Source organism: Bos taurus, chromosome 1, assembly GCF_002263795.3.
Source record: "Bos taurus isolate L1 Dominette 01449 registration number 42190680 breed Hereford chromosome 1, ARS-UCD2.0, whole genome shotgun sequence".
Taxonomy (NCBI): Eukaryota; Metazoa; Chordata; class Mammalia; order Artiodactyla; family Bovidae; genus Bos; species Bos taurus.
In genome coordinates, this window is record NC_037328.1 from 52767734 (window position 1) to 52778076 (window position 10343).

A 10343-nucleotide genomic window follows, 5' to 3' on the forward strand; every position below is an offset into this window, starting at 1 on the left:
TCTATTTTGCCTACTGCCTTCTGATGAAACAGCACAGTGAAGAAAGGATCTAAAATATACAGAGCAAATAAAGGATCATATAGATAATTATCATGAGTAAGTAAACTCTGAATAATCAAGAAATGCCTACAGCAGTCTAATCAGATAGAAATTGGTAAGTATAACCATCCATGATGCTGGAGTTACAGATAAATTAACAAATGAAATGGGAAAATTAACTTATATCAAATGCCAAAAATATTGGACCTTACAACTTCTATGAATACAAACTGCTAGGTCAAACCATCTCATCTGATCTGAAACACTTAACAGGAGGTGCGAATACAATAATGAAAAAAATGTAGGAATCATCTTTAAAAAACAGAATTCTCACCTGGGGGACTGATGAAAGTGAAAGTAAAAGTCTCTCAGTCGTGTCCCACTCTTTGTGATCCCAATACAGACCATGGAATTCTCTAGGCCAGAATACTGGACTGGGTAGCCATTTCCTTTTCCAGGGGATCTTCCCAACCCAAGAATCAAACCTAGGTCTCCCACATTGCAGGCGTATTCTTTACCAGCTGAGCCACAAGGGAAGCCCTGGGGGACTGATATATACTTTTTATAACCCAAGGTCGTTAAGTGCTTTCTTTCCTATATGAACAAAGTGCTATGGATGGGCAAGAGAGTAATTAGTCTTTAGACTTCTAGGAAAATGTTTGTTGCTACTACAGGAAAAACAGAAGACTATCATAGACTCTGTCCATTTATTTAATCCTTCATTCTTTTACCTTTTCACATGTTCCACGGAAAATTTCTCTCCTTTAGAACAACTCTGAAAATACTCTCCTTTTGTAAGAGCTTATCCAATACTCTCCAAAGGAGCCCTCCCTTCCTGATTACTTCAAATTGAGTCCTCCAGATAAGAAACCAGAAGCTTCCAATACTTCCCCCTGGACATTCTTCTGCTGCCCTACCTATCCACACCTCGCTTCCCCTCACTTCTTCCACTTCAGAAACGAACTCCTTCACTTGAGAGCTAGTTTCCATTTCTGCCTCCACACTCATCAATATCAAGGACTTCCCCTAGTTGTTTACCATCCTGTGACATCCCCCAAGTTCATTTACAATAGGTTTTTAAAAGTTTTTAAATACTTGAATATCAGCCAACTGGAAAAAAAAATCCCTTGTACTTGTCTCTCTCTTTCCTAGCATCTAGAAAGATAATCTAAATGCATTTCTTCATCTCTTACTTCCTACATCCCTGCTACCTGGCCTCCACCTTGCCTTCTTCACTACAACGGCTCTTGCCAACGTCGCCAATCATCCCGTGAAAACGGAATGCACATGGTTCGCTCTCCATCTTGACTTCTCTACAGTTCTTGAGCCTGTGGGGAGCCCCTTTCTTGTCTCTTGGCTTCTGTATCTCTGAATTTCCTCCTAGTGCTTTCTCCACCTCATCGCAGCTTGCTTGCTTTACTGAAATCTATTCCTTGACTCACAATACATATTAGGTTGCTAAGGACTTCCTACCAAGCCCTGACCCCCATCCCTCCCCACTCCAGCATTCTCCCTTACTCCAGGTTTTAACTACCCACACATTTTATTAACTGGGTTCCACCTTTCTCCTTAGCTGCAGAGCTTGAGAAGACAACCATGTGCTATGCGTTTCCACTTGGATATACTACAGTTACTTCAGAGTCAACATGAACAAAAATCTATCTACTTTCTGCCTACATTCATCCCAAATCCTCACCTCCCTAAAGTACTTTTTATTATCTAGCAGTCAAGCAGACCTAGATAAGAATCATGCTAGATTCTGCCCTCTCCTCAGCCAGGCGAGTTCTGGGTAGGCTCAATCTATGTAATTGTTCCTAAATCCAATGTCTGCTATATGAATTAACTAGACATTCATCATTTCTGCCTTGAACTATTGCTGCAACCCCTAACTAGCTCCCTGCCTTCAGCCTCAAAGTTTCCCCATCCCAGTCATACATTTTGCACAGTTCCCAAAATAACTGTTCCAAACACAAATGTGCACTCCTTTGCCTAATATACTTTAACAGCACCCTTTCCCCCACTTTCAGGCTAAATTCAAGTACATTATCATGGAATACAAACCAGGTCCTTCAGGATCCTGTCCATCCTCACCTCTTACACTCTCTTATTTCCCAAGTAAGCTTCAATCATAATGACCTAGCAATTCCCGGATATGCAAATGTACTCTCATCTCCAGGCCTTTCCCCACTCACACAAGCTGTTACCCAGCCTAAGGAGGCCCATACCTTTCACTGGAGGTACAAGTAAGAGCACACACTTGGCTCAAGACTTAGCACTTCCTAGGTGTATAACCTTAGGCAAGTTACTTAATTTCTGTATCTCAGTTTCCTCACCTATAAAATGTGACCAGTGATCATGTACACCTCATAGAGATTTTGTGAGATTTAATGAGATAATGAACATGGAGTTCCTACTGCAATGCCTTTCACTTACACAGCAAATGTTCAATAAATGGCAGCTACAATTCACTAACTTTGGCTCTTCCTGAAGGCACAGCTGAGATGTTCAATACTGTCCCTGTCGTTGCTACTACTCAACTCTATTCTTCCCTCCTTACTGCTCCTATTCCCCCTATTCAAGTGCTGTCGCTCAGTTCCAAATTTTTTAACTACTGTTTTACTCTACTGATTTCTCCATTAGGATAAAAAGGTAGAAACACAAGGACAATGTATTCATTTGATATCCTGTGGATCTACTTCAGGGTCCAGACAGTAGGGCTCAATACATTCCTCCTGAATGTAAAAATTTAAAGTATGAATCCCATGAAAAGAAAATCTAAATATCATATCAGGGAAGATTCATTCTTCTTCCTTATTTCAAGAGACTCCTCCACTGTTTCTTACTTCTATAGCCCTGATTGTAGTATCATGAGGCTACATATTTTAATGAAAAATCTAAACCAAGTTGGATGCAGATTGGATGGAACAGTTCCTTTAAAATCACTTGACGTCTCTAAGAATGCTTCTCCTACTGGGCGGTGTTTAAACTGGATGAGTTGCAATGTCCTAGAAAAGGAAGGGCTTTTCAGGCCATAACAAGTACAGAGGAATAAAGAAAGAATACCCGAAGGCCAATGATTATTCAAGTGAACTCCAGGAAAAGGGGCTGGAAAAGATGATTAAGACTTATTGTAAAGGCTTCCTTGAATGTCATTGTGGGAAGTCTGGAGCCGATAACCTAAGTAATGGCAAACCACTCAGACTTAATGACATTAAAAAAATAACAATAACAGCAGTATGAAGGGTGAATTGAGGACAGGAAGAGCTTTGGGAAAGGAGATTCATTAAGAGATGGCTGCAATAATCCAGGAAAATGACAAGTGAAGAGAAGGCCAAAAATAATAGTGAAAGAACAAAAAAAGCAAACGGACTAAGTCAGATGTGAGAGGTAAAGGAGAAGCAAGAAGAATTACAGTTATTAACTAAAATGGTATGTATAACCAGTTAGATTGTAGATTAACTATAGAGTAAAGATACTTAAGAGATTCAGCAGTAAATATTCTTTCAATATTCAATAGTCTGAGTATTAAAAGTACCAGTGGCACACTGAAATGGAGATGTCCAGTGGATCCCAGGATATGTTAATGTGGATTTAAGAAGAAAGGTCTGGGCTACAGAGACTTGGGAATTACCAAGAATACAGCTGATAACTGAAACTGTGAGCATAAACAAGATCACTCAGAGAGTCCTTGCAAACAGAGCAGGTACCAGAGAATAAAATGCTGGGGAATATCAATATTTATGGAGCAAATAGTTAAAGAGGAATAAACTAAGGATGTGAGAAAAGAGGTGAAGTAGGTGAGGCAGCAAATAACACCACTGCAGACACAATGGAAGGGTCTTAACTATGATAGGCAAAATAGATGTTAAGCAGGGTGAGTAAAAAAAAAAAAAAAAAACCTCTAGATTTAAATTTTCATTCTTAGCTTCTTTATCTGCAGCGATGTCAGCAGACGAGGGACTGGAGTCAGACTGCATTTGGGAAGTGAAGGGGAGGGGAGAAAGAAGAGGCAGTGATTCTCTATGAATAAATTTGGCAGTATAAGAAAGCAGGCTTCCTTCGTGGCTCAGCTGGTAAAGAATCCGCCTGCAATGCGGGAGACCAGGGTTGGAAAGATCCCCTGGAGAAGGAAAAGGCTACCCACTCCAGTTTTCTGGCCTGGAGAATTCCCTGGACTGTTTAGTCCATGGCATCGCAGAGTCGGACAGGAGTGAACGACTTTCACTTTCACTTTTGTGGGCTTCCCTGCTGGCTCAGATGCTGCCTGCAATGTGGGAGACCCAGGTTCTATCCCTAGATCAGGAAGATCCCCTGGAGAAGGGAATGGCAACCCACTCCAGTATTCTTGCCTGGAGAATCCCATGGACAGAGGAGCCTGGTGGGCTATAGTCCGTGGGGTTGCAGAGTCGGACACAACTGACTGAGTAACACACACAAGAGAGCAGAGAAACAAGGCAATGATGGAAAGAGCATGGAACTGCTCTTCTTGTTTGTTTTTAATATGGAGTCAAACTTGAGCTCGTCTTCAAACTAAGAAGAAGGAATCAATGAAGAGGCAAAGATCTAAGGTACAAGACTGAAGGATTAAGGTGATTAGGCAGGTTTCCAAGATGGTGGAAGTGCAAGACCTGTAGACAGTGGGGGTCTTTCCTTGGAAAGGTGAATAGGAGCACTTCCGACACTGGTGAAGGAGGAGAATGAAATGAATGTTGCCTAAGATATTACACACAAGTTTAGTGATGGTGGGTGGGAAGTTGAAAGAGTCCACACCACACATCACTATTTTCTGCAGCAGAGTAGGAAGTTAATTATTTGTTCAGGATGGATGATCAGGAATGGGGTAAGAAGCCCCAGCAGTCACTAAGGTGAATGAAGCAAAGCTCATGAGTCAAGACACTTGCTAGAAATGAATCCATCTAATTTCTGCCATCAGGCTTGGGTTCTGGTATGAAGAACTGGAGTCTCAAACTGAATCAGGTTAAATTTAGGGTCAAAGCGAGGATTTAGTCAGATCTCTCCTCAACAGAGACCAAACAAAGTCAGGTTTTTAAAAAGGCAAGTGTCCACAGGTGTTTGGTTCTGACTCAAACTGATCTCCCACTGGGGTTTTAAATGGTCCCTATAAGCACCCCACTCCAGTACTCTTGCCTGGAAAATCCCATGGATGGAGGAGCCTAGTAGGCTGCAGTCCATGGGGTCGCTAAGAGTCAGACACAACTGAGCGACTTCGCTTTCACTTTTCACTTTCATGCACTGGAGAAGGAAATGGCAACCCATTCCAGTGTTCTTGCCTGGAGAATCCCAGGGACGGGGGAGCCTGGTGGCTGCCGTCTATGGGGTCACACAGAGTTGGACACGACTGAAGTGACTTAGCATAGCATAGCAAAAGAACAGAAGTAGTCAACTTAGAGTTATAAGGCCCAGGGCAGTTTAAAGGCAGTAACATCCACAATTATAGCCTTTTCAAGCACTTAAAATATATTAAGTACTATTGAGGTATAAAAACAAAAAATCCCTTCTCTTTATAAACTACACTTTAAGTTATTAAGAGGCGTACAGTCTGAAATTTGTCTGTATGCCCAAGAAGGCCTTGCAAAATGCTTAAAGCATAACATGGGTTCATACTTACTTGAAACAGAATAAGCAATGTTGACAGACCCTGCACTTCCCCAATCCCTTGACTTACTGTTTAACTTGTGTGTGTGTGTGTGTGTGTGTTAGTCACTCAGTCATGTCTGACTTTTTGCAACCCCAACAGGCTCCTCTGTCTATGTAATTCTCCAGGCAAGAATACCGGAGTGGACTGCCATTCCCTTCTTCAGGGGATCTTCCCAAACCAGGGATTGAACCCAAGTCTCCCACATTGCAGGCAGATTCTTTACCAATTGAGCCATTAAGTTCAAATATGCACTTAATTTAAATCCGAATTTAAATCTCAAACCCTGGGATTGACCAGATTCTGATGGCTCAGTGTTAAGTAATCGACCTGCAATGCAGAAGACAGGAGATGAGGGTTCAATCCCTGGGTCCGGAAGATGCCCTGGAAGAGGAAATAGCAATCCACTCCAGTATTCTTGCCTGAAAAATCCCATGGATGGAGGAGCCTGGTAGACTACAGTCCATAGGGTTGCAAAGAGTAGGACACAAATGAGCAACTGAGCACACACACATCATGGAGATGGAATAAAATATTCAGAGCAGGGTGTAGCTTCTAATTCCTGTTTCAACTCCATGTAACCACAGAGAATGAAAATCCAGACTCTACTGTCTTAGTCTAGGTATACCACAATCAAATTTCCTGAATGCTCTATACATTTTTTTCACTTTAGTGCTACAATGTGTTCAGCAAAACTGATCCTACACTATCATTCTTGTTCTTTTATCATAGAAGAAATATCAGCACTAGTACACAGAATGAAATTTGCTTTCTCACAGCCCAAGAGTGCATTATATTAGGCTGAGCCACAAGATACAGAAAATTTTTTCTTGTATAAAAAGGTATGACGGCAAAATAAGCTAAAAGAGAGGTAAAATGGTTACATGAAAACTATGTCTCTAAAAGAAGATGAATGTATTTAAAAAAAAATGATGCCTATTCTAGCTAGAGTTGATTTAATATTAAGGAATGCAAACTTAGTTTTAATAATGCATTTTGGATTTACAATGTTTATCAATTTTGGGGAAACCACCTATTTCTCTATTTTAGAACCTGGCCTTTCAAATCTTCATTAACAACTCAGTGGCAAACATAAAACATCTGCCAAAATACAGATGACAGCATGAGCAAGTGTCCTAATAGTAGGCACTTAGTGCGATGCTTTAGCACCCTGCCTCTAGACTGCTGGGCGGCCCCGGAAATAAGTACATTTAAAGAGGCATTTACTTCCTTAAAATGGCAAATTGTGGTTCAAAGTAATGTATCTGTTAGGAGAAAAGAAAACATTTTTGTTTAAGCCAACTAAATTACTACTAGACTTAGACAATAAAAATGCTTTAAAATCATGTGTACCTGTGATTCTAAAAACTCACTTTAAATAAAGAAAAATCAACCACTGAAAAGACGGTTCCTATCAGTGTCATTATCTGAGTAACCTTTTATTTACCAGTTAGTGAATATCACTGAAACTGATGATGTGCTTTCAAACAACATATAATTGGACATATGGGGGAGGGAGGAGGAAAGGAGAATAGTAATAATTCATTCTGTATCTTGTAAACCAATACAGAAAACTGTATTTTGCCTATAATTAAAAGGAATGGGCATTTTAAATAACTTTCTTTACTATAAAGATCAACTGAATCTGTACTGGCTACCAGGAAATAGCCTTTGACCAGCAATTACTTATAAATGAAACCGAAAGCAAAATCAAACCTGAGTACAAATAAACATACAAACCCATGACTTCCTTACTCATTCGAGAATCTAAATTCAGCCTTCCAAAATACTTGGGTTTACAACTACTTGTGTTCTGAAATGTAACATTTCTTCCTACATGCTCTTTTAAAACTACATATTAAACACACATGCACAAAAATACATTATAGCTTATGACAAACACTATCCCTTCCTGTTTTATATTCAACACTTAACAACTCAAATGTATAATATCTCTGTTTTTTTTTTTTTAGGTCATTATTAACTAACTACAATAAAAGACCATAAATTCTGAATTCTAAGACTCTGTAGGGACTTGAGCATATTAATATTGTATGTAAATGAATGCTAATCATACGTGATCATACCTATTACTAAAGAAGGCCTAACCATTTCTATCCTCAAAAGTACCATTCTAGCAGTTCTTTCTAATCTACTTGAAAATAGGACCCTTGTTTTTAAAACAGTGCATGATTCACATTTTTTTATGCTTCAAACTAGCTTTGAGACCACTGGTCTGATTTAGTAATATTTTATTAAAAATTCATTACCGGGTTCAGTATAAGGCTTTCCGATCATACAACAGGTTTCTGAAAGCAGTATTATCTGAGCTATGATGGTAACAGGAAACAAGATGTTAAGGATGATAACAGAAAACACTACCTTACCTAGTATCAACCCTTTAGATAACAGAGATTGATTATTAAGAGCTCCAACATCTCAGGAGGTTTCACAGAAGGGGAAGAAGCTAAGTCGGGGCATAAGGGCATTTTGTAAACAGCTTGAACTCACAAGCCTTCATAAATGGTAGAGGGAGGCTAATAACCCATTTAAAATCTAATTAATTTAGCATTCCAGAATTAAATGTAACAACTGCTTGATACTACTACTCTAACTCAATTCTGAATTTTACAAAAAGTTCACAACAGAATGTATAGATATGAAGCGTGACAGGCACTATAGAGCCACGAAAATTCCTATTCCTTCCTCAGTTTTTACAGGCGAAGCACACGTTCTAAAAAAGCGAAATGGATTCCAAAAGCTTGGGGGGCCAAAACGCCTTTGGTGTTGAAAGACACCAAATCCCACTCTACCGCAAATGTGTTTTGACTAGAGGTTACTATCTTCATACTTGAAGCGAAGTCTGGATTACTTTTAAAACGGTTCCCCTAAATAATGTAGGAAAACTTGAACGCGCAATTTAGACTGTATTGAAGTGGCTGATGGTGGTGGGGCGTGGGGGTAGTTTCCACTCAGTAAGCTATATTCCTAGGGTTTAAAAAAAAAAAAAAAGCCAGAGAATCTTCTGATTAAACGCTGGATTGGAAATGAAACTTAATTGTGTCCTTTACGTCCTCTTAACTCCTATGTTCGTGTGGGAGGGCAAACGGAGGAAACCCCTTCTAGCAGACTTTGCCAAAATGCGTACTTGCATCACAAGAGGCTGGGGCCCTCCTACTCTCCTTCCTTCAACCCCCAAAACGTTTAAAGCACGGGGAGGAACGGGTACCCTAACAGTTGCCAACCCCTCGCCTACGATCTTGCCCCTTCTCTCCAGAGCTAATTTTTGCGCGAGGTGCACGGTTGGAGTCTTCCTCGGTGGTGACAAACAAGGGAAGATGTGCCCCGCTCTCACCCAGGGGTAAGAGGAAGAGGAGGGAAAGGAAGAAAGGAAGGGGGTGCCGAATACCCGCTGGGCCCTCCCGCTTCCGCACCCCGGGCCTTGCACCCGTGCAAGGGCCCGCTTGTCCCGCGCCCCGGCCACCCTCTCCAGGGAGCCGCCGGGCCAGCCGGGACGCAGCCCACACACACGCGGGGGCGCCGAGACACAAGCTGTAGAGAACCAAGAGCTAGTGACCACTCACCGCAGCGCACCGAGCCGAGCAGCAGAACCACTACCAGGGGCCACATCTCCGCGCCCGCCGCTGGGTCGCCGCAGCCGCCGCAGGCGTCTAGAGCGGGCGCCGCAGCAGACACAGAGAGGACCCGCCGCCACCTCCTGTCACAGACAGGACCCGCTGCCCAGGCTGCCTGGCCGGGCGCGCGCGCGCGCTCCCGCCCGCGCGGGCCGCGCACGCGCACTCGCCTCGTCTCCGCCCCGCCTCGGTGGCTGTTGACGCCGCGCCCTCCAGACTCGCAGCTTCTAGTTCCCGCTCCCGCCTGCTCCCTGGCGGTGGCGCGCGCGGCGCTTCCCGGTCACGCCCCGCGGCCCCAGGCCGCCTCCTCTCACGTCAATGTCCATACACCGCCCCCCACCCCCCACCCGCTGGAGGCTGAGTGTGTGTTCTCCCGCTCACCGGGGACCTCACTGGACCTGTCCCTGTCTGCTGTTCCCTTTTACGTCCCTGGGGACCCCCTATCTTATCTCAACTGGTCCTCTCCTGCGTTCACGCCCAGCCTCACGCTTCAGGAACCCCCTCCCCAGGCGCTCCTCCGAGGCGCTACCTCGAAGCCCACTTCCCTCTGGAGCCCACAGTGGCTCGCCTCTCCCTTCATCCACCGTCCTTCCGCGCGATGGGACCTCCGCGGCTCCACACTTCTCACCCCTCTCCATTTCCCCCAAAGCTCCGCCGCCTGCAGTGGGAGCGCACACCACGTGGGGGCGTCTCAACGCTTCCCCCGCCTGCAGCGAGCCCGGAGGGACCACGCCTAGGACAGGTCGCAGGCGGTCATGTGTCCGCTGGGAACTTCCACTCGCTGCTCGTGGGCTGTCGGGCCCTCCGGGGTTCTCCGCGTCCCGTCTGCTTTGGTTTTTGTCGGCCGCTCTTAGATCCTCCGTTCTTTTTCTCGCCTAGTTCTGTTGTGTTTTCAACCTTTGAAGGGGATTACTCAAGTTCCTTTCGTGGTGGTGAACACTTTGTTGTTGTTCAGTCTCGAAGTCCTGATGCTGAAACCCTAGCAACCATCAGGGGTGGTCGCAACGGTTAGC

At 43.6% G+C, this 10343-nt stretch overlaps 1 protein-coding gene across 3 annotated transcripts in view; it reads right to left on the reverse strand.

Moving 5' to 3' along the window:
- CD47 (CD47 molecule) overlaps window positions 1-9447 on the reverse strand; it is a 66938-nt gene extending 57491 nt beyond the window's left edge. For 2 of the 3 annotated variants that reach the window (XM_059888208.1, XM_005201263.5), the window contains exon 1: window positions 9280-9447. In XM_059888208.1, coding sequence (XP_059744191.1) covers window positions 9280-9325 — 46 coding nt within the window. In that variant the 5' untranslated portion in view covers window positions 9326-9447. 3 annotated transcript variants of the gene reach the window in all.
- Between the last annotated feature and the right edge of the window lie 896 nt (window positions 9448-10343).